This window comes from Typopeltis vanoorti, chromosome 6 (assembly GCF_054136105.1).
Source record: "Typopeltis vanoorti isolate ZY-2024b chromosome 6, IOZ_Tvanoo_1.0, whole genome shotgun sequence".
Taxonomy (NCBI): Eukaryota; Metazoa; Arthropoda; class Arachnida; order Uropygi; family Thelyphonidae; genus Typopeltis; species Typopeltis vanoorti.
The window spans coordinates 123,325,360-123,351,750 of NC_143554.1; the positions used below are offsets into that span (position 1 = coordinate 123,325,360).

The 26,391-nt window shown below is 36.4% G+C and overlaps 1 protein-coding gene across 4 annotated transcripts in view; it reads right to left on the reverse strand.

The window, feature by feature from the left end:
* LOC150105891 (putative fatty acyl-CoA reductase CG5065) overlaps window positions 1-26,391 on the reverse strand; it is a 337,145-nt gene that overhangs the window by 81,340 nt on the left and 229,414 nt on the right. For all 4 annotated transcript variants that reach the window (XM_090394385.1, XM_090394387.1, XM_090394386.1 and 1 more), the window contains one exon: window positions 19,933-20,005. In XM_090394385.1, coding sequence (XP_090250511.1) covers window positions 19,933-20,005 — 73 coding nt within the window. The remainder of the gene's footprint in view (window positions 1-19,932; window positions 20,006-26,391) is intronic.

Below are 26,391 nucleotides of genomic sequence, written 5' to 3' on the forward strand. Positions count from 1 at the left end.
TCTTGCAAGGCCACAACATCTTCACTACTCTTTATGGTTCGTCCCAACTTTGCATCATCTGCAAAAAACTGAATATCTCCATCCACATCTTCGCCAATATCATTAATAAACAAGTTAAATAGTAATGGCACTAAAACAGCCCCCCCGAGGCACTCCACTAGTGACTTTCCTTTTCCTGGATATCGCACCCCCATACACAACTTGTTGATACCTATCAGATAGCCAGTCTCCAATCCAATGCACTAATCTAACATCCAACCCCATCTGCTCTAGTTTGACTGTCAACTTATCATGAGGTACTCTATCAAAAGCTTTTGTGAAATCCAAGTATATTATATGTATCCTTCACCTCTGTCCAAGGAAGCAGTCACTTTATTGTAATAAGTAAGTAAGTAAGAAGTTACTAAAACATGACCTCCCTTTAGCAAATGCATGCTGTTCATCAAAGATTAGACCATTGTTGTCTAGCCAACTCTGGATCCTAGTTCTCACAAGCTTCTCCAACAACTTAACCACAACACCTGACACACAGATAGGCCTATAGTTTGATGCTTGAGTTCGATCACCTCCTTTATGAAGTGGCACAATCTTGCCCTCCTTCCACTCTTTAGGAACTTGACCAAGTGCAAGACTCGTATTAAAAAAATATGTCAAGGCAGGTGTCAACTCTCTGGCACTTTCCTTCAGAACACGCAGTGATATATTATCAAGTCCCACAGCCTTATTGCTCATTTACAGTCAGTCTTGCTCATTTACAGTCAGTCTCTCCTCTCCATCATCAACTGCTCTCAATCTCTCCATGCAGTCACATTCACAAGATTGAAAGATCTTTATGACCTGCTCATTAAGTATTTCCAGCACACATTCTGCAATAGCTGCCTTTATATCATTTTCTCCAATCAATGTCATCATTCCATAATCATTCTTTCATTTGCTGGCTACATATCAAAAGAACTCCCTAGGATTCTTTTTGGCTTCATTAGCTAACTGCTGTTCATACCTCTCTTTAGCTACTCTCACCAACCAAGTCACCCTACTTGCCTGGTCTTTGTAGACCTCATGAAATTGGTTATTTCCACTTCTTTTATGCTGCCTCCACAATGCTGTCCATAATCCTGAGCTCTTCATAATCACCCCCCCCACTACAAGGGGGGGTGATTATGAAGAGCTCAGGAGACAGCTTGCAGGTGTAGCATGGAATGAGGAGTTAGCTGGAATACATTTAGACACTGCATCCGCTAGATAATTTTTGAAAATCCCACAAGCTGCATTGATGTCTTTTCCAGCTAACTCCTCATTCCATGCTACACCTGCAAGCTGTCTCCTGAGCTCTTCATAATCACCCCCCCCCTTGTAGTTCCACATATACCCTTTTCTCACAGGGGTCCTCGCACTGCTGGCAACCACCCAGGTAATCACCTCATGGTCACTCTCACCAATTGGTAGATGATTTGACACCTCATTTATAATTACATCCTCTGATGAGATGACCAAATCCAAGACCCTTAATCCTCGTGTGCCCTCTGTTACATACTGTCTAAGGTAGTTATCCCTCAAAAACTCAAGAAACTCATTTTCTTCACTTCCAGTTGCTATCTCATCATTCCAGTCTATATTGCCGTAATTAAAATCATCCATAATGATCACCCTTTTCTTATTTGCTTGGCTAATTTGACTATACACTTCACTATCACCACCATCCACATTACCTGGTCTATAACAACATCCCACCAAGTATTATTTGATTCCATTCACCTCTATCGCACACCATACTGCCTCAAAACCATTGGCACTATTTCTGTCTTGCATCTCTACTTTGTATGGACATAACTCTTTCTCTATCATCAATAGCACTACCCCTCCGTTTTTACCCCTTCTATCCTCATGAAATACATCATACCTTTCCATCTCTATTCCTGTCAGGATGTCATCCTCTTCCAACCATGTCTCAATTATTCTGACAATCTTTGGGTGAACAGACGCAATTAGTACAACCATTTCATCTGCCTTGTTTCTTATACTTCTAGCATTGGTATACAAACACAACAGCTCATTTCTGGATCTACAGCTAGTTCCACTGATACCACTCACTCGATGTGATCTCTCCATGCTAGACTGGAGCAATTTCCCTTTCTACTTCTTCATTTTAGAACCCTTTTCAATTCCAACTGTTTCCTCTTGATCCCTGGTCATCCCATTCCATTCCTGCCTACACATGCTCTCACACCTCCTCTTGGAACATCCACCTTTCTCATGCTGTGTACCCCTGTCCGCCCTGAGCCTCCCTGTTTCCCTGCTCCTCTTGCACATCCATTCTCTCATTTTCTATATTCATACCACTCACTTTCCCATTCATATCCACTTCTTCAATATTTACTGTCTTACTCTCCTACTCTTCCACATCACTTCCCTCTCGATCTGATTCATTCTCTCTATTCACTTCTCTACCTTCCAGCAGCAGTCTCTCCAAGCAACTCACACCATAAACACTCAAATGCAGTCCATCGCTCCCATACAGCTCACTGCGTCCCTCAAACTCATTCCACACATTAACAAACTGTACTCCCATCTCCTCACACATTTCAGCCAGCATATCATTCATAATCCTTGCTCTCCACCTCATTTCACCACAGTCATACCTAGGCAACACACTGACTACCCTTCTTGTCACAGTATTCTCTTTTATCCTTCCAAGCAGCCTCCTGATATCCATTCAGACATGCTCTTTGTCCTCTCTCTCAAATCATTTGTACCAATTAATACTATTAACTCTTTTGCTCGCTCCTACCTCATATCCAATGTCTCAATCACTCTACTCATTTTACCGCCTGGAAAACATACCTTGTGCATTCTAATCCTCTAGCACACCTTTAATAATGGAGTCACCACACAATGCCACTTGCTCATTTTTCGTTAACTCTTTCATGTCATCATGATTTATTTTAATAGTTTTGACCTGAATTTTCTTAATTTCATTCCGCATCCATTTCATTTCTTGCCTCATCCCATCCAATTCAACTTCTGAATCTTGCAACACATTCCCTCTATCATTAATTCTTTCTAACTTTCCAACTCTTGACCGCCTCTTCTCACTTTCGCTCTCATTCATCCTTCTTTGTTTCCGTACTTTTGGTCCAACATACGTCCAACTTTCGCTATCATTCTTCTCACTTTCACTCTCATTTATCTTTCTTTGGTTCTGTACTTTTGGTCTAACATGCATCCAACTTTCGCCAACATTCATTCTTTTTTCACTATCATTCATTCTTTCAATTTTTTTTCACTTTCGATTTCTGCAACATGCCATTTCTAGTTTCATTCGTTCTCTCAATTTCGTTTCCTTCTACCACTCTCGCCTCACTTTCATCTCTTTTAACATTCATTACGGTTTTCAAATCGCTCTTTTTCTTTTTTACTCATTTTTTAACATTTTTTCACCTCTCTTACTCACCATCCTTCTCTTTCAAATGTGCACTCATGTTTCCCACAATATTCTCGTTACTAACACTTTCTGTCATCAATTTCATATTTGCATTCATCAGTTCCTCGTTCAGGTCACACTTCGCACACACACCCTTCTTCCATCCACGCTAAACATCCACAAATCATTTATGTAATCGAAGGAATACATATAACAGACCTCACACTTAACGAAATGACTGAAATCTAAATTAAAATCATGGAATGACAATGCCGCCGCCATTTTTTTTTCCCCCTGCAGGTTACTAGGTCTAATAATAATGATTTCGTAATTAAGTTTAGGCAAGTAAATCCCCCACACTAATAATATCGGTAGCGCACAACATTTACAGCCGCTCTTACTCAAACAATTACACATATATACTTAATTATTCCTAGAATAACTTATCTCAATCAGGAGCTCTTCTTAGACACGTCCACAGCGCTTGGCTCACTAGCACCCTCTCCAATGCTAATATGATTAGTGGTTATATGTTATAAGTGGATAAGTGGTTAGCGTATTTGCTCCCCAGCACAAAAGGCTGCGGGTTCGAATCCCACCATAGGCATGGATGTTTGTGATTGTCTGTGGAAATACTAGTGGTGGTGGTGGTTGGCGATAGATAGTGTTGGTGCAGTTGTGGTCAGTTGGTGGATTGTGAGTGGTGGAGATAGAGTTATCCCTCGATGAGTCTTTAAACACCCTGGAGGTGACAAATAATAATAATAATATAGCTGTTTTTGTAACAAGCTGCCACTATTAAAATCAAATATGTAAAGAGATAGTTCAACTCACTTTGAATTTTGCAAGGATCTTTTTCATGAATACTCTGAAATAGATTTTAAAGTAAAATACTTTTTTTTCTTAGCTCAATATTTATTAAGAATTCTGATGAACAATTTGATGAATTCAAACCAAGTATATGTCTGTTCAGCAATCCACTGAATGTTGATATCAAATGCACAACCTCCACTTATCAAATGGAATTATATGAACTTCAAAGAGATTAAACCTATTCCATTTCAGTCTCTGATCAAACTTTTCTCCACTGGGAAATACCCAGTGGAGAAAAGATTTTGGGATTAAAAATTAATCAAATTAGAAGTATACATATATGTGGAAGAGGCTTTCTGTGATGACATATATAAAAATCAATATATGACTACTTGTAAATAATTACCTTAACTTTCAATTATAAGCAAAGTCGACAAGCAACAACTTTTATTAGAGTTTAATCACACAAATGGCTACACAAAATATATCAAAAACATAAGCTTCATATCCATGTTATTTCAATAGTATCCAAAGATTATATTAACTTCAATGGACACTTCACATCCATGTAATTATTAATGTGCATACATGCGGAGGCAAGTTCATTGACCATAGTGCTCTCATGAACTGTTTTTTTTTTTTTTTTTTTTCAAATTTTAAATTTCAACTGCTCTAATAATAATTAAAAGAGCTTAAAGGTTTAATAGCTTAATTAGGATATCTTTATATTTTCATCATCTTATAAATATATAAAATTTGCAACCTGCCATGTAGCTCTTAACCAACTTAGCAATGGCTTTATAGAGGTTGGACAACACTGATCTAGACAAAGGGGGAAAGCAACCTTTTAATATATGTAATGACTTCATAATAATGAGAAAGGGGGAGATATCAATGACTAGTTGTTTAAAAGCTATAAAAATAATAATACAAGTATGCATTTCTTCTTATGAACATTTATAATTTTATTTATTTATTTTTTACTATGATCCCTGCCAATGAAAGGCTATTAGTAGTGTTGGTAGGGTGAAGTATAAGTTTCTTAAATTTTAAAACTTGAAATAATAACCATTTCATAATTTGATTTTGCACTTAAACTAACAGATGTAGCAGTTTGGGGGCAAATATAGAACATATATATTCCCCGGTTATTGTTTTACCCTTTTCAAGATAATCAATAAACAAAATGCCTTTAGCATCCCAAAACATCGATGCCATGATTTTTCCCACTGATGGAACTGACTTTGTCTTCTTTTGCACTGAACAACCGGCTTCTGTCCACTGCTTTGACTGCTGTTTGGATTCTAGTATGTAATGGCAAATCCAAGTCTCATCCATAGTAATAAATCAACACACAAAATTAGTTTATTCTTGTTAAAACGCTCCAAGCACTGTTCACAGATTTTTATGTGAGTACGTTTTTGATCTGCTGTGAGCAAGCATGGCACCCATCTTGTGTAAAGCTTTTTCAATTGCAATTCTTCATGCAAAATTCTACACGTTCTTTTGAAATGCCTATAGTCTCAGCAATTTTATGCACGTTGACTCGCCTGACTTCATCCAATACCATATTGTGCACTTGATCAACGGATTTCCGGTGTTGTTACACTTTTTGGACGTCCTTCACGTGGATCATCTTCAAGGCTGGTACGGTCACATTTAAATTCGGCAGTCCATTTCTTAATTGTCGAAAGCAAAGGAGAAGAGTGCCCATAAACTTTTATGAACTTCGAGTGAATTTCTTTTGGCATTAAGCCTTCTTTCACAAAGAATTTTATAACTGCACGATAATCAATTTTATCCATTTCAAGGAATACAGACAACACTTTTGTTTCAGACAGCTGTATAAAACAAACTACTTGATAGAATAGAATGACTTGTAATTTCACATGGATGATTATGACAGATGTACCAACTTAGAAAAAAAAATCTTGCCAATAGTGTTGCCATCTATGGTCGAGGCTGAGAACTTTTCAGACCACCCTCTTATATTTTTATATATACATATATTTACACTGTATAATTCATACAATATCAGTAATTTGTTGCATTACAATGCCTGGAAGTTGATTTTATTGGCAAATTTAATTCATTCTGAGTAATACTTTTCGATAAGTCTCTGTTTTGCACTGGCCATTGTCTCTGGAAGCGATGACGTGTTGTATTAGGGGCATCCGGATGGAGTCCAGTAGCTGACAGTTGTAAAGTATGTGGTCAACAATCTGTTGAATGTGTCGACTACAAATGCATGATGGTGATTCCAGGATAGGGGATCTGTCTAAGTAGTGTCTTAGTTTTCCATGTCCTGTTAGTAGCATGGTTAAACTTGGAGATCGCGTTTAACCATGAGATCAGGTTTAACCTGCAGACTCCAGCTGAAGCCTGCTTCTGATGTTTGACAAGAATTCTTTTGTTGTTGATCTGTTTTTTGATGTTTTCCATTCTTCTTCTTCACACAAGTCTAGGCTTCTCTCTTCTGCAAGTGTTTTTATAGCAGATTTTGAGTACTTTTTGTAACTTGTTTCTAGCCCTTTCTTTAGCCAGCTGATCCACTCTCACGTTTCCTGCTACCCCAGCATGAACAATCACCCAACAGAACTTGATTTTCCATCCCAAAAGAGTGAGATTCCAAACTAGATTTCTTGTCTGTTCTATTAATGCTAATATGGTTGTTCATGTTTTTTATGCCATCTATAGTGCTTCTACTATCACTGTAAATTGTTGCTGTCTTTTAATGAGATGTGTTGAGTTCTAATTCCTGGGGATATGTAATAAGTTCTGCTTGGTTGTTGGAACAGAGAGGATGCAGTCTAGAGCAGTGTTTTTGTATAATGGACTGTCTGTTATATGCAATGAAAGAACAACCAACATTCCCTTCAGTTTTGCTTTTATCAGTGTATATATGGAATTTGTCACTTTCAGAGCTTTCCTTCTCCTTAATATATGTTCTCTTTAGCGAAGCGGGTGTTCACAGCAATTTGGATTGATGTCGTAATTTTCATTATATCTTTCAGAAGTGACTCCATATATAAGAGATAATTCTTGTATTTTCAGGCAAATCAGTGTTAGAGCTGCAATAAAGCAAGCTGCCTCGAAAGATATTGTTCTGTATCCTTTAATTATACGTATGGCTATAAGCGTTGAACTCTGTTTAGCTTTTGTTGGTTTTTCTTTGATTTTAGTGCATGTTTCCAAGCAGGTGCAGCATAAGATATCAATGGCAGTATATATTGTTTTCATTGCGCTTAATCCCCACTAAATCCTTGCCGACTTTGCTGGAAGGTTTACTATTTGTAAGCTTTTTTTTTGACAACATATGAGATGTGCTTATTGAAGGTAAATTTTTCTTTTATTATCACTCCTAGGTATTTTAACTCACTGGTTACCTCGAGAACTTCTCCGTTTAGGAAGACCGTTATGGGTTGTTTTGATTTTTTGCGTGAGATGTGAAGCAATTTAGACTTGGTGCTATTGAAGGCAACTTTCTTCTAGAGTGCCCACTCTGCGATTTTAAATAGTTCTTCGTTGACTATTATTTCTAACTGTAAGCCGTTGCGTCCCTGAATCATTATCATCATTGGCAAAAGCTATGACTTTTGTTTCAGTAGTGAAAGGAAGTCTTAATGAGTCGTACTGGATGTTCCAGAAGCCTGGTCCACAGCAGGAGCCTTGCAGGCAGCCTCGTTTGACTTTTATTACAGCTGTGGTTTTTAATGTCATGGTTGCTCTTCTGTCTGTAAAATAATTTATCGTCAGATTGTTTTTTGGACATTTTAAATCTCTTAATTGATTGATTATGGCTGGCCACCATAATCTTTTTTGCTGTAGACTGTCTACTGTGAACTCTTTAACCTCCATAATTGCATCTACTGTGCTTGATTGAGGTCTAAATGCATACTGATTGCTGCTGCTTAATAGGGTTCTTGAGTAGACATAGTGCATTATTAGGTTTATCAGAAGTTTTTCCCAGTACCTTACTGGCAATGTTTATGAAACTGATTAGCCTGTATTTACTAATTTCGTCGGATATTTCTTTTCCTAGTTTGATTATTGGTATAATTTTAGAGCATTTCCATACTAAAGGAAATCACCCTCTTTTTAGGCATTCATTGTACAAATTCATCATATAAATAAGTCATCATCAGGAGTGTCTATGTATGTTTTCAGTCTTTGTCTGTAAGCTTTGTGGATTTCTTTATCTGTTGATTCACTGGCATTGGGAATAAACTTCTTTATCAAACTGCAGTTTCTGCTAAGTTTTTAGTGTAGGTGCCATCTGTTTTCTTGATAGTGGATAATATAGGTGCTGTCTTATTCTTGCTTGCTGCTAATTTATATATGCAATTCCAAGGATTGGTTGAAACTGTACAGATTTTTTCCATGATTCTATTTTTGCATTTGTAATTTTGGACTAATAGCTGTATTTGGCTTTATAACAGTTCTGTCTTCTGCTCTTGGCTACTGATGCCCAGATGGATAGGTTTTTGCCTAAGCTGAGCTGTTGTTCGCATTAAAGTGATGTTCTGAGATTATTCGTGAAAATTCTCTTTTTAATGCTTTTACAAATATCTCTAGGTTGATTTTATTGGTAAAATACTTGATGTTAATGTGATGGTTTATATTGTGTATTCGGTTTAAATTTTTGTTACTGATAATGAAACTTATTATGCGATGGTCAGAACAGCTTTCCTCTTCTTCACATTTCCATTCAGAAACCCGGAGTAAAATAGTGTTATTTGCTATTGTCAGATCAATAAAGCTGCTTCCTCTGGTATTTTCAAATGATAATGTTACAGTCGTCATTTAGTATGTGTAGGGAATTTGATGCTATGAACTCTTCCAAATTTTTACCTCTATTGTTTGTGCTTTTGTTAAACCATAGAAACAATGGACGTTGCTATCCATTCCAACAATGTGTGTGTGTGTGTGTGTGTGTGTGTGTTTAAAGGTCTTAATGAGATTTTATGAAGAAATCACCATTTAGAATCATTATTTTGTAGCTTAATAATCTGTGGACTTCTTAAGATCCTCAAAAGTTGCATGCAGACTGAATTGCCACTGAGGGATCTACATAGACAATCTGAAGATCCTATAAGTTATACAGCCATTTTTTTTTCTTGACAAAAAAATTACTCATATTTCTTTGTGCATTATATGCTTGATAAAGACACAAAAAAAAAAAAAAAGATTCTGAATTTAGCCTATTCCAAACTAAGAAACTATTTAAACTATAGTTAACATAACAAAACTATTCTTAAATATTGGCAATTGTTTTCAACCAAAAAACTAATGTAATAAAAAAATAACTAACACTGTGTTTATGGAACGTAATAATTATTTAATCTATACTTAAAAACTAGTATAAAATCTATACCAGTTTTGCCACTTAAGCTAGTGGCTTCATCTGGGTTGGGATGAACACACAAATATACAAGATTTAAATATGAATCATTACTAAAAACATCGAATATAGGAACCATTTCTAGTTATGTAATGATTCATATTTAATGCTTCTTGTATATTTGTATGTTCATCCCAACCCAGATTAAGCCACTAGCTTAAGAGCTAGCGAAAACTATGATCTATGAGTTTCATGCTGAAGAACAAGTGGTCACTTACGCTTGAATTCTCCGATAGTTCTTCGGCATGAACCTCGTAGACTGTAGTTTTCGATCTTAGAGTTTCGCATACTGGCTGTAAAATAATAAGGGATTTTTATCCCCTTAATTTAACTAACTTCACCAGAAAATATAGCCGTTTGGCTTTTCATCTTAATTATAATATATATGGGCACACCACTCTGGCATTCGTATAGTGGAGGTATGCAAGTTCTTTTCACTTAAACTTTGATATCATCCAGGTCTACTTACTCACTGATGAGACCACAAAAAAGGTTGAAACCGGTCTGGGTAGTGACCTCTCCTCATAATGTAAAGCAGTATTACATCTCCTTTTTTATGATGTATTACATCCCGTTGCTTTTATGATGAGCACCAAATTGACATAATAGGTGTGACTGAAACAAAGAAGACAAAAACAGGTGACAAATACAAAATATTATATCCAGGCAATAAGAATCAGGGAAAAGAGGGAGTAGCCATAGTATTCAACTATAAATATGAGGATAATCTTCTTGAATGGCAGGCAATATTGAGTAGAGTGATGTGGGCAAATATCAGAATTTTTCACATCAATCTACTTGATAGTGACTGCCAATCTTGATGAGGCATTTGTGCTTATGGTCACACAGAAGGGTCTACCAAAGAAGAAATAGAGAAATTTTTTTGAGGCATTAGAGAAGGCAACTGGCTCAATGAAAAAGGAAAAGTTGGTCCTTGTTGGAGATTTAAACAAGAGAGTACGAAATTATTACCAGACATATAGAAATGTTTTGGGAAAATTTGGGGCAAAGTGCAAAGCTACTAATAATGGTAAATGCCTACTGGATTTCTGTTTGGGTTATGGATTAGTTGTTACTTACACTATGCTCCAACATAAAAATGTGCACAAATTCACATAGACAGAAGATGCAAGAAATAAGAAAAATCTTGTTCACTATGTTAAAGTTGATAGCAATGTTTTCCCATTGGTTCAGGACACAAGAACATACAGAATATCCCTTACCAGAATGTGTAACTACGACTATTAAATTAGGAGGTGGCGTTGTGATGGTATGGCCTGTTTTTCCTAGTTTGAACATTATGGTAATGAACAACCTGAACATTCTGTAGAATGCAATGCTTCCTACTTTGTGGCATTTCATTTTTATGGAACTGACCATTGTTTCTTTCAGCAAGAAAGTGCACCGTATCATAAGGTTGCTGTTGTAACTGCATGGTTTTTGGAGATGAACGTAACCACACTTGACTGGCCTCCACAGAGCCTGATCTACTGAACATCTGTGATGTTCAACTGGAGCACTGGGTGAGGTAAAGGGATGTCCACTCCACAACAGTCCAGGACCTTATTACATGCCAACAGGAAAAATAATCCAAAATTCCTATCAATGGCTATTGTATACTTGTGGAAAGTATGCCCCTATAGAACTGTCATCACAGCTAAAGAAGATCCTACATCTTATTAAGGTGGGTTCTATGTTTGTTTCTTCCTCACACTATGGTACTATCAGTTAACTTCTTTCCAAGTAGTGTACTATAGGGCTAACCACCTTATCCTGCAATCGTGATTACGAAATCTAAATATACTTTGGACAGTTATGGGTGCTTATAGACCTTGAAGAACTGAAGATTTTTTTTATTTCATTTTTTATGGTGTATATGGTAATCGGTTAGTAGGACAATCATAAACATCCATACCCTTGGCAGGATTTGAATCTGCAGCCACTTAGCTGGAGAGCGGATGTGCTAACCACTCGGCCAACCAAGTTGGCTGAAGAACTGAAGAAGATAAAATATATAATCTTATTAAGTAAGAGATTCATAAGAAAAAGATGTGGAAAGAATACCATGTGTACAGAGATGATTCATGTTATGAAAATTATAAGTAGCAGGCAATAAGAGTCAAATGTTGTATGGAAAGCCGAGTGTGAGTACGAAAAGAAACTGACTCTGCAAGCCAAAGACAATCCAAAAGAATTCTATCGTTATGCTGCAGCAAAACAATGAATATGAAATAATAACTATATAATGCAGATGGTGTGGGTGATAGATGCAGAAGAGATTGCCCAACTATTGATGGTTCATTTTTCCCCAAACTATCAACATGATATAAGCGACACTGCACTCATTGCTAACTCTTCACTGGATAAGTAACTCAGTTGTATGAGGAGGATGTATTAGAGCTGTTGCCCAAACTGAATAAGAATTCAGCAATAGCAACTGATGGGATATTAGCACAGATGCTAAAAGTCCAGTTCAGCTGATATGGATATTCCTTTGACCAGGCTATATAATTTGAGTCTCAGAAGAGGGAAGATTCTGCGGGGGTGGAAAGAACACATGCTGATCCTATTGCACAAGGGTAGTGCAAAGACTGATGTATACAGCTATTGACCTATCAATATCTCTGGAATGATGGTGAAGATTTTAGAAAAGTTCATTAGGGCTCACATTCGGTAGGTTGCAAAGAACAGCATGGGTTTACTAATGGAAAGTCATGTTTGAGTAACTTGCTCTCCATTCTATAATAATGTTATTGTTGAATTAGACATGGGGAATGAAGACATGGCAATACTTTTCATCATCATCAAATTCTTGACATGTACCCTCAAGGAGTGCACAGGATATTATGATAGTTACTAACTTCCTATTAACAATTTTTCTCCAAATCAATCTGTTATCCGTCAAGACTCCAACATTATCATAGGACCTCCTAGATGAGTCTTTGACTCCATGAGGTCTTGTTTAATAGTAATAGTAATATCTTATATTTCTGTTCTTCTAAGGGAATTTTTACTGTATTAATCCATCCATATCTTGCTCTTACTGGAATCAATTATCTACCATTCAATTAGACAACATTACCACCAATCATATTCACATCAAAAGAGGAGTGAAACAAGGATGCGTGCTCTCACCACTCTTGTTCAATATATACTGAGAGGTAATCTTTAAAAAGGCATTAGAAGAATGTCCAGATGGAATCACAATAAATGGAAAGATTGTTAACAACCTACGATACGCAGATGACTGTGCTAATTACAGATAACATAACGGATCTCCAAAAACTCACTGACAGAGTATACACAGAAAACCAAGAAAGTCAATCAAGGAAAAGAAGGAGTAGCCATAGTATTCAACACTAAATACGAGGCTAATCTTCTTGAATGGCAGGCAGTCTCAAGTTGAGTGATGTGGGCAAACATGAGAATGGGAGAACTGGAAAATGAGACTTATTTGTGCCTATGGTCCCACAGAAGGTTCTACTAAGGTAGAAGTGGAGGAATTCTTTGAGGCTTTAGAGAAAGCAACTGACACAATGAAAAAGGAAAAGTTGGTTCTTGTTGAGGATCTAAATAGCAGAGTAGGAAATGATTGTCAGACAAACAAAAATATTTTTGGAAAATTTGGAGAAAAGAACAAACCTAATAATAATAGCAAATACCTGTTGGATTTCTGCTCAGGATAGACTGGTTACTAACACCATGTTCCAACATAAAAATGTGCACAAATTCACATGGAGAGAAGAGGCAAGGAATAAGAAAAGTCTCATTGATTTTTGTTATTGTTGACAGTTATGTTTTCCCATTGGTGAAGAACACCAGAGTGTACAGAGGATTTGAAATTGGAAGCGATCACCATTCAAGTCTTGAGCAGGATAAAATTATTTTTATTATTATTATTGTTCTGGGAAACTCCAAGGAGTCGACAGACTCATCGAGGGAGGCCCTAACATCATGTCTGGAACAACTATTCAACATTCACACAGTATCTATCATATCTTGCCTTGAACTCATTCACGGTCGTAGCACCCACAACAGATCTGGAAGCTTATTCCACTCATTCACCACTCTCCAAGTAAAAAACCTAGCTCTAACACCCTTGTCAACCACGCTCTTGCCCAGCTTCCATGCATGGCCCCTAGTCCTCCCACCACCAGTCATATTTTCAAAAATATTTTCTGGATCAATCTTATAAAAACCCTTCAGTAATTTGAATGTCTCAATCATATCACCCCTCCTTCGCCTATCGTCCAATTTCTGCAACCCACAAATCCTCAACCTATTCTTATAAGGTTCATTCCACAGACCTGCTATCATCTTGGTCACTCGTCTCTGGACCCTCTCCACTTCCTCCCCATCACGAAGAAACCCTGGTGCCCATAACTGGGCACAGAAGTCCAGATGCTGTCTTATCAAGGCTCGATACAGAGGAAAAACAACTTGCTTCTCTCTGCATTGTTGAAAAGAAGAACATGTAAAAAAGTTTTAAAGCAAATAAAAGTTGAGCACCTCTCAGATGTGAGCTGTAGACTAAAATACACAAATATTATTCAAGAAAAAATGAAAGAGTTTGAGAACAGGAACCAAACCTTGGAGCTTCAGCGGCAAGCCCTGAAAAAAACACTGATTGATTCAGCCAGAGGGGCATGTAGCGAGGTTGTCTGCAAGGATAGAAAAATCAGAACTCCAAGGTGGACACAGAAGGTTAAAGGGCAGTGAAGGAAAAGAAGAAAGCATATCAAAAGCTCCTGCCAAATAAGTCTGCTTGTGCTCTTAGAGAATACAGAGACAAATGTAAGAAAGCTAAACACTGTGTAAAACTGGCTAAACAAAAGTCATGGGAGGACTTTGGCAAGAACATAGAAAATAAATATCAAGAAGTTGGCAAGATATTCTGGAGGTTGTTGAAGAAGTTCGTAAATGGAGCAAAGAGTGTTGTAAAAGGAATTAGAGATGATAAAGGTGACATGAAAATAGGAGAAAAAGATATCCTTGAAGTATGTAGTAATTACTTCGAAAAATTGCTAAATGAAACAAGCAGTGATGACAGCACAGTGGTAAAAAAACACTGACCAGGCATGCAGTCAGGAATGCATATCCATACTTGAAGTAGAAAAAGCCATCAAAAGCATGAAATGTGGAAAGGCAGCAGGAGTAGATGATTTTCGATCAGAAATGCTCAAGTATGGAGTTATAAAAGTCTTACAGTGGCTGTACTGCATAGTTCAGAATGCTTGGACAGAGGGACAAATTCCAGATGATTGGAGTAAAGCTCTCATAGTACCCATATACAAAAAGGGAAATAAAACATTAAATAAAACCTGTACTGAAATACCTCTGTAATTCTCTGTGAGGTATTTCATTACTGAAATACCTGGTAAGATATATGCAAGTATACTTGAGAAATCGTTGGGAAGGATTGTGGAAGAGAAGCCTTGTGAAGAACAAGCTGGATTCAGGCCAGATAGAGGGTGCCAGGATCAAATTTTCACTTTATGACAGATAGTTGAGAAATTATGGGAATATAACAAAGATCTATACTTAAGTTTTGTAGATCTGGAAAAGGCATATGACAAGGTGCCACGAGTGAAGCTATTCAAAACTCCACAGTTATATGGTGTTAATGGGGCATTATATCAAAGCAATACTTAGTCTTTATTTGAGTTGTAAGTCAGCAGTTAGAGTTGAAGGAAATACAGAAATGTGATTTAATGTTAAATCTGGTATCAGACAAGGATGTACATTATCCTCACTGTTAGTCATTATCTATATGGATCACATTATGCAGGAAAGTAATATTAAACCTGATATCAAAATTGGAGGTGTTGATCTCAGCTCTTTGCTTTATGCAGATGATGTTATACTTCTAAATAAATCTGCTACAAGCATGCAAGATACCCTGAGTAAATTGAATAACTGTTGTAACAGATATCGTATGAAGGTCAGCATTAAAAAGACAAAAACAATGAAAACAGGCAGAACCACTGAAAATATCAACAGCATTGTGAATGGAGAACCTATAGAACAAGTAAAACATTTCAGCTACTTATAATAAATTTAGTTTAATCCTTTATCCAAATGTGAGCAAACAAAGTTTGCGCCTGAAAGTATCTTCAGGACTGGGGTAAGGTGGCCTGGCTTCCACTGAAGAGACCTCAATAAAGGTCGAAACTAGTCTTGGTAGTGGCCCTTCCCTTAATGCATAACATTAAACATATCTACAAGGAGATGTGTTTTGCATTATTGGAGATACTGAGATAGGTGTGATGGTAGCTTGCTCCACCTTTGCAAGGAGTGGCCCTGGTGTTGTACACTCCAAACTTTGTTTGCTCACACTTGGAAATATGGAATATTTCCAAGTGTGAGCAAACATGTAAGAAATTGGAAATGCAAAGAAATATGGAAATAGACAAGAAACAGAATCAACACAGCTGGTATGGTAGGAAGTCAACTGAATAAATATATATGGAATAAGAAAAAAATTAGTTAAAACACCAAATTAGCTGTATACAAGACAGTGTTCAAACCAATTTTAACTTATTGATCTGAGAGCTGCATAAGAAGTAAAATACTTGACCAAAGACTAGAGACCAAAGATACGAGAGTCCTGAGAAAGATTAGAGGCATGAACAGATGGCATCAATGGCAATGTCATATTAAAAATGAGGATACTAGGAAAGAACTTTATATTGTCAACATCTAGGAATGCATTAGCAGAGCTAATTTCAGGTGGTATGGTCACTTAAGCAGAATAGGAGAGGAAAGATTAGCAAAACAAGTGTTTTCTGCCAGGTTGGCAGGAAAAAAGACCCAGAGGAAGATCAAGATATTGGTGGATTTATACAGTAAAATGTGCCTTAGAAGACAGAAATATAAGACCTGATAATATTGGAGTCTTGACAGGTAACAGACTGATTTGGATGAAAATTGTAGATAGGAAGTTAGTAATGGTGTAAATTTTTCATGTTGTACTATCATATCCTGTACACCTCCTGAGGGTATATATCAGGAATTTGATGATGATACATAGAAAACCAAAGAATGGAAATAAATATAAACATCAACAAGATGAAATACATAGTCATCAGCAAACATCCAACCTCATCAATGAAACTGACATTCAATGGGGAAAATATCGATCTAGTGTCAAGGTATAAATATTTTGGTTGCTGGCTTAATGAAAGGTGAGATCCTGAAATAGACAAGGATTGAAGTTGCATAGCAGCCCTTCATTAAAATGAAACATTATTCTGCAATAAATATCTAAATATAGAAGTCAGATGTCGAATGCTGAAATGTTACATCTGGTCCATTCTGCTCTATGGAGTTGAAACATGAACATTGAAGGTGCCAGCCATCAAGAAAATTGAAGCCTTTGAGATGTTGCTATACAGAAGAATGCTAAAGATATCATGGACAGAAAAAATTACCAATGAAGATGTCTTAAAATCCACTGGCAAAGATTTGATACAAACAATTAAGAAACGAAAAATATCATATCTTGGCCACATCATGAGAAATGGCAAATAGCAACTTCTACAAACTATTTTAGTAGGAAGAATTGATGGCAAAGAAGCTATAGAAAGAAAAAGAATATCATGGTTTGACAACATCAAGACATGGACAGGAAAGAGAAGACAACTGCTCAGATTAATGCAAGAATGCAGTTTGTTCGCCAAGATGGTTACTGACCTTCGACAGAAGATAGCACCATAAGAAGATGATGATTTCTTGAAATAATGTCCCATTTACAACACAACTACAGCGTTTTGGGGAGCTTTTCTCTTGGCACCATGTCATCTGCCTTTTCTAGGTCAGATCTTAAATACAGATCTTTGTTATATTCCCATCTGTCACAAAGTGAAAATCTGATCCTGGCAGTCTCTATTTGGCCTAAATCCAGCTTGTTCTTCACCAAGCTTCTCTTCCACAATCCTTCTCAACCATTTCTCAAGTATACTTGCATATATCTTACCAAGAACATTCAGTAATGAAATACCTCTGTAATTCTCATATTCAGTTTTATTTCCCTTATTATATATGGGTACAATGAGAGATCTCCTCCAATCATCTGGAATTCGTCCCTCTGTCCAAGCCTTCTGACCTATGAAGTGCAGCCACTGAAAGACTTTTATACCTCCATACTTGAGCATTTCTGATCGAAAATCATCTACTCCTGCTGCCTTTCCACATTTCACGCTTTTGATGGCTTTTTCTACTTCAAGTATGGATATGTATTCCTGACTGCATGCCTGGTCAGTGTTTTTTTACCACTGTGCTGTCATCACTGCTTGTTTCATTTAGCAATTTTTCGAAGTAATTACTCCATACTTCAAGGATATCTTTTTCTCCTGTTTTCAAAGTCCTCCCATGACTTTTGTTTAGCCAGTTTTTACACAGTGTTTGGCTTTCTTACATTTGTCTCTGTATTCTCTAAGACCATAAGCAGGCTTATTTGCCAGGAACTTTTGATATGCTTTCTTCTTTTCCTTCACTGTCTCTTTAACTTCCTGTGTCCACCATGAAATTCTGATTTTTCTATCCTTGCAGACAACCTCACTTCAGGGCTTGGCAATGAATCTCCCAGGTTTGGTACAATACTTTTGGATTTTGTTAAGGCTTTTTCAGAATACAGAAGAGATTGTTGCATAAATTGGAGAATATAGGATAGGATTATAAAATATTGGTGTAGATAAGAGGATGGCTGACTGACATATCAAAAAGTGGCATCCAGAGGATGTGAGTGAGAAATTTAAGGTGATCAGTGGTGTACTACTACAAGGACCAGTATTTGGTCCATTATTATTCAACTAACACGTTAATGACATTGGAAAGGTTGATGATGATGCAAAGATAGTCAGGGTAATCAAGAATACAGCTAATATGCAGTATCTGCAGAATGATTTGAATAGGCGGAGACTGTGGGCATGTGAAAATGGTTATTGGATATCTAATCACCTTGGTGTGATTAGATATGTAATGTTGTATTATATTGGTGGGATTGTGCTAGGAGCAACCGATCAGACTACGGATCTTGGAGTTTTAATAGACAGAAATTGAAGTTCACGGGCCATATAGCAAAGATTGCAAATACACTTCAGAGGATAATTGGAATGCTCAAACGAACCTTGACATATAAAGAGAAGGAAGTCATTTTACCTCTTTACAAGGCCTTGATAACATCCCACTTAGACTATTAAGTGCAGGTTTGTCTAGTTTCCATAGCAATTCTGATAGTGTGAAGAGAGTGTTAAAAATGATATCAGGATTGTGGAACAGACTGAGATTTGTAGACTGCAAGCACTATCAAACAGGAGTGATATGATTAAGACATATATATGATTTCAGAAGAATATGATTATATACTTCTGAAAGGGTTATACAGGATACCACTAGATTGAATTTTTCATTTTATGAAGAGCGGGGAAAGGACAAGAAGTTATCCCTAGAAGTTGAGAACAAATGCTGTCGAGAAGGGAGTGAGGGCTACATTTTTTTTAGAGTGGTGCAGGTTCAGAATGAATTGCCATTGGATGCTCTGTATGGAAGTATTGTGAAAGAATTCAAGAAGTGTTATGACAGCTGGTGCGTGTAATATATGGCCTCCCTCGACATGTCCCTGATTCCCCTGGAGGTCTCTCTTAATAATAATATATTTTACCTCTTGAAATCAAAGATGACAGCAATACCATGTTATTTTTAATTTTTTTAAAATCTAAATTTATGCAACACATATTTGCAATTTCAAAAGACAAATATGGTGCAAAAGGAATTATTATTATTATTATTCAGGCCTTCATGGAGTCAAAAGACTCATCGTGGGAGGTCCTTCCTAAGAAACACAGTCTATCAAGACTCATCAAGGGGAGGTTCCCCCCCCCCCATACACCCCTGAGAAACACAAAGTCTATCATACAACTCCTTGACCGTTCTTGCTCTCAACACTCCATCAGGCAATGCATTCCATGGTTCAACCACCTTACATGCAAAGAAACCACTCTTCATCCTCTTGCAAACAGTTTCCTTTCATAACTTCCAGGGATGGCCTCTTGTCATCACTCCTTTCTGCTGTTCAACCAAGCGAAAGAACTCCCCAGTGTCAACCCTGTAACCACTTCTCAACAGTTTAAAAGTCTCAATCATATCACCTCTCCTTCTATCCACCAAACTCTGCAGCAGTCCGCATTCCCTCAGCCGATCCTCATAACTAACACTACTTGAGTTATGAAAATGGTAAATATAAATGAAAACTTGAGCATACTCAAAATAGTTTAACAAGTATAGTATTATGACTTACTTCTAAGTGTGTCATTTTATGGCACAGCTCTACAAGACGCCTGGTTCCAAGGACATTCATTTCTACAGAGCGTCTAAAATATGCAAAATTATAATGACAATCAAAATAATTCATATTTAATAGAACTTAAGCTCAAAAAGTTTAATAAATATGATAAAAATTACTATTCATTTGAATTATTTTTTTGAATTATATATTATATTATTATATAATAAAATAATATATATTATATATTTGAATTATATTTTGAACAATTCCTTAAAATATTCAACTAATTCACAGTTTTCAGGTAGTTTCAATATTCCATAAAATGAGTTTCAGTATTATTTACACACACTTAAGTTTATATGAAATCGTTAAGCCAATAGTTTATATACAGAAAACCTGAAAAACTGATAATTTAGATACTACATAGAAAATTATTATATATAAAATTTCAAGAAAATAATTTAAAAAATTTATTATTTTAATTAAGATTAAGCCATCTATAACATAAAAGTTAGCTATAAATCTGCGCGGTTACCGAGTGGCTTTGTGCTTCGCAATCATATGCCTGGGGAAGGAGTGTCCTAGGTTTGATTCTCGTCACTGACGTGAGGAGCTTAAGGTTCTTCTTCAGCCATAGCCTAGTTAGCTGTCTTGGGCATGGACAGCAGGGTTTTTTCCGTCAGTTTATCTGGGGTTTTTCATCCCGCAAGCAGGCAAACCGGACCCTATGAACACACAGGCTACAGTCATAAAAAATATGGCAAGGAAGGCAACGGGAAACCACCTTGCGTCACTATCTCCCTAGTAATCAGCTGCAACTCTCTCAAAGAGAGGAAGCCACAGGATCAGATCAGCATAAAGGAAAAATGCCATTTTTTAAAGTCTGCTATCTGCTTGTTCTATACTGCATCATATTCATACAAAAAAGCAACCTATGTGGCATTATAATGATCCAGTATGTTCAGTATTAGTGTTGTCACAAGTCAACTCTCCCTATGGCAAGCACTGTTATAATGAACTGATTCACTATAAAAAAAAAAAAAAAAACTGACAATAACCCAGCCAAAAGCCTTGGGTATCAATCCTAATTTAAAAGAAATTCATTATAGAAACCTATTATAATATATATTAATTTATTCTCAGTTGAATTTCTTATAGCAAGAGAAGATTGTGGTTACTTATGGCACAGCTCATCAGTTTGTAAAGATCATTACTACATGAAAAAAAAAAAGTTTAATTTTAAAAATACCATTTTACTTTGAAATAAGATATTCAATTTTTATATTTGAATGTTAAAGAGGGTCACTAAAAAGCAAAAACTTCATAGATGTTATAGATGCTTGGAATAATTAATTTGCAAGTTGTAAAATATAGTAAGAAATGAAAATGAGAATAGTAGTAAAAAATATTTGAGAGAAATGCAACCAGGAAACATTAAAGCCATCAAAAACCTAAAGTGTGAAAAGGCAGCTGGAGTAAATGATCTTCGACCATAAATGCTGAAATGTGGAAGTATCAAAGTTTTATAGAGGATACAGTGCTAATTGAAGATGACAAAATAATGCAATGATAGGTGCAACACACTGAAGAACTTTACAGAGGACAGAAATTAGATAAATCACTCCAAGAAGAAGTGCAGGTAGAGGAAGATGAAAAAGGCTCAGCTATCTTAGTCAGAACTGGATAAGGCTCTAAAAGACCTGAAACATAAGGTTCTAGGAATAGACCAAATCTGGCAGAAATTCTACAAGCACTGGACAAAGAAGCAAAGTATTAACTATTTAAATTGATAAATCAAAATGTACACAACTAAGAAGTTGCATACATTTTTGTATCTAATGCTTTACTCAAAAACGATTATGAGCAAAGCACTATGTTTAGCAATTCCATGAAAATTACAGGGAAAAAGTATGTGAAGATCACTGAATGTTAAGTATTATCCCACAGTCTTAAAATCTTAACTAGAATTCTCCACTGCCGTACTGAAAGAAAAATAGAAGAAAATCTATCTGATGACCAACTTGGCTTTAGAAGAAATAGAGGGACAGGGGAAGCAACATTAACTTCTATATAAAAATAAATCTCTATAGCAAAGAAGAGAAAGCTTCTGACAATACTGACTGGAAATCTTGTTCAACGTGCTCAAAAGCTGAAGACAGATTATAATGACAAAAAGCAAATATATCAAATATATAAAAATCAAACTACAGTTATAGGAAAACAAGGGGAAAATGCTAAAATAAGAAAGTACATTAGACAAAGATATAGGCTATCAGCACTACCTTTTAATATCTGCATCTAAGAGACTATGAAAGAATTCAAAGAAAAAATTCATAGGGGAATAAAAATTAATGGTAGGCTCTATAGTATAAGATTTGTAGATGATATAGCATTACAGAAAATGAAAAAACTACACGAATCACTTGCAGAGATGAATAAACTTTTAAATGAGAGGTGCAGGACAAAAATCAATCAGAGAAAGACAAAAAAAAGGTAATGAAAGTACCAGGGATGGAGAGAAAATTACATATCTCACTATCAAGGAGAAGATTAATTCAAGTAAAAGAATTTGCCTACCTAAGAAGCTAAGCAGAAGAGATGTCAGAATAAGAACTACACAAGCAGAAAAGCATTTAAAAAGAAAAGAATACTAACATCCAGAAACATGTCACTGAGAATACAGAAGCACTTTATTAAAAGTACTAAATAGAGTGACCCTTTAAGATCAGAGACATGGACTCTTCAAAAAGAGAGAGAGAGAGACAGAGAGAAAAATGGAGACTACGTGCAAGATGTTAGTACTGAATGCTAAAGATCACATGGACAGAAAGAGCTACAAACTAAAAGGTATTAAGAAAAGCAGAAGAAAGAGAAATACTATATATATTAGAAATAAGGAGTAATACTATGTAGGACAACACCTACTAACACACTTCTACAGGACTACAAATCAGATTGAGGGAATGGAGAGAATATCAGACCTGGTAGAGGGAGACCACAAACAATACATGAGTGACATCAAAAATTGACCTACACAAAACAGAAGATCATTTTCAACATCCTATGTAATCCATCAACCAATAATGGGTTGAGGAGAGAAGAAATGCATAATTCAGAAGACTAAATTCTGGATGATTGAAATAAGGCTCTCATAATATCCATCTATAAAAATAAAATAAAATTGAATGTGAGAATTACAGAGGAATTTCTCTACTAAGTTTTCCTGGTAAGATTTTTGCAAACACACTTGAAAAGAGGCTAGCGCCTCTGTAGCGCAATCGGAAGAACGATGGTACATTGTGCCCTTCGATTGGAAAAGGCCCTAAGTTCGATTCTTGTCATGATGGAGGAATCTTTATATGGACTTTTTCAATCGAAGGCGAGTGAGCCGATCTCATACAGAGGAAGCAGGGTTTTTCCCTCCAGAAACTTGGGTTTTTCATCCTGCATACAGACAAATCAGCCCTTCAGAACATGCAATTTACATACAAAAAATACTAGCTGTGGTGGTGGGCAGTAGATGGCTCTGATGTTGTTGATTGGCGGTAGAGATTTGGTGTAGTCGTTGAGACGGAGAGTTGTACAATAGGTGTCCTCCCGTGATAATCTTCGGACTCCTAGGAGGTGTCATGAATAATAATAATAAAAAAATCATCAAAGAAACTTGAACAAGCTGAGTTGAGGACAAATAGAAGTTTTTCAGGATCAGGTTTTCACTTAAAGACAAACAGTAAAGAAATCATAAGAATATAACAAGGATCTGATTTAAGTTTTATAGATCTGGAAAAGGCACATGACAAGGAAAAAGCTGTCTGAAACAGTATAATTATATGGCGTAAATAGGATTTTATATCTAACAATATGTTATCTACAACATATTGATAGATATAATGATATGTCAGAATTGAAGGAATATGCAATTATTTATTTATTATTATAGAAGGAATATATGGCATATATTCCTTCTAAGGAGGAATATATCTGTGCCTAAGGATATTACAACATACAATATATATTAGAATAATTTAATTAACATTTCCTATATTTTAGCAAAGTCAAACTGCTATCATTTGAGAACAATGTACAGACATGTGTGCACATGGGCACTACACAGGGTAAAAATGTAGTCTGAGAACAAGCATTTCCCAGATCTGAGGCAATTTCACATACCCAAATTTGTTGAGGTTTGCATAATTTCTTAAAGTAAAGGCAACTTTTAAAATCTCTCATGTTTTTGCTACAGTGGAGTAAAGAGGTTCTTTTTTTTCAGTATATCTTATAGAATGTGTCCAAAGTGTGGTCTACAAGTATTAAGTGATGATTGCAATGGTGCCTATCTGGTGATTTAGATGATCATCTTTCCTGTTGGCCAGAATACCCTAATATCCTGAGAAGGGGGAGGGGGGGCTGCAGGGTATCTGGTAAATGCCAAGTAGGTCTAGAGATTGGCTTATCTTTTGGAATAAGGGATGTGATGTGATGTCAATTTTTAGAATGGTCTTTCAATGGTTACAATTTTTTTGCTAGCTTTTCAGATGTTTCCTAGATATAAAGGATGTGATGAATTTGGTGTATTCCATATTTTGGAGGAGGAGGAAGACTATGTGGTTTGGTTTTGAGGGTTTTAAGATTTTTTGGATTTGGTGGAGATAGCCACTGGCTAAAAAGGTGATGTGAATGTAGTCAAGTTCAGTAGTGAGGGAATTATCATCAATAAATCAATTCTGTCCCATTGTCCAAGGGTTTTAATAAATTCATACTCCTGGGGAGGAGGGACTGCTGGTAAATGTATGATTTCTGTAAATTAAGAATGCCAGGGAACTGTCAGGTTGGTAAGTAATCACAGACAATCACTGTTTTCTTTTTTAAAGTGACCTAATTCTGGATTACTGGTTCATTATAGAGGAGTTCATATACAGTTCTGTTACCTAATCTGTTTTTGTTGTTTTTCATTTCTAGTAATGCCTCAACCTGTTTAATTGTCTGGAAGTTTTAACTTATCAAACTGGTAAGCTCTGCATGCAATGGAATGTCAGTAGATTACAGTAAGGGTTAGGCTTAATGTTCATTTTCAGACTGGTATTTTTAATAATTAATGCAGAATATATATTAATTAGAATAGTTTATTTAATGATTCTAATATTAAATATTAAAATTTAATATTAAAATTCAGCAAATTCAAACTGCTATCATCAGGGAACAACATACAGACATATGTACATGCAGGCACTACATTGGGAAAATGAGAATGAAACAGAGCAACCAAAGGTAGGCATTCCAGAAGTCCTCAATAGTTCTCCCCTACCCTCCCAGTGGGCTACACTAGATGTTCTTGGCCTTGGGTTGATGGCCTGAGGGATGCTAATTTCTATCCAAACCTCACCAAATTTGGCTGCATTTTCCAGATTTCAGTTTCATGCAACCAAATTTGGTGAGGCTTGGATAGTTTTTTTTTTTTTTAACAATCTTGAGAATTTTATTTTCTATGGTGAAGTAGGGCAGCTTTTCTAGCATATCTTGTGACAGGTGTCCAAAGCATAGCCTGTGGGTCCTGAGTGGCAGAACTGAATGTAGTCTTTGTGCTTGATGATTCTGATGTTGATAGTACTGCCTGTTTACCTGCAAGACAGCATACAACTGGAGAGTACCTGATAAACAGTCAGTAGGCCTAAGGACTATGGCTGGTATTTTTTTTTTTTTTTTTTTTTTAAAATGTTGGGCCTATATACTATAGGTTGACTGGTCAACCTATAGTACGTTTGTACCGTATATGGGTGGTGGTTTGGGAAAGGAGAAACTTGTTCACATTTGATTTAAAAGTCGGTATGTTGTATTCCTTGGGAAATACGTCAGGGGGAAGACTGTTCCACAGTACCGAAGTAGCAGGGATGAAGGAGAAGGAAAAGAAACTTGTTTTGTGGGTTTCAAGTGTACTGTGAAAGGATGTTGGGTGGCAGCTGTACATGTTCCAATGGGCTTAGTACAGAGTGGGGGAATTATTGATGCTGTTTCAGATGAACATTTCCCATGGAAATATTTATAGAATATACAAATTGCAGAAACCAAGCGTCTATGTGAAAGTGAGGGGAGCGAGTCTGTGAGAGATGGGTCATTTATCAGTCTAATTGCTCTCCTTTGTATTGAGTCAAGTATTTTGAGGGAGCTTTTAGGAGCCCCACTCCAAATGCGAGAGCAGTAATCGATATTTGGGCGGATTTGTGATTTGTATAATGTTAACAGCTGTTTAGAGGTGAAGTAGCATCTTGAGTGAAAGAGAAAACCTAGTTTTTTAGAAGTTGAGGATGCAATGGTTGTGATGTGTTTATGCCAGGAGAGGCTTGATGTCAGGGTAATTCCAAGAAGAGAAATCTCGTCTTGTCTGGGAATTTGAGTGTTATCAAAAACAATGCTAGGGGAAAATGGTTCTTTTTTGTGAGAAATAAGACAGAACTGGGTTGTACTAGTGTTGAA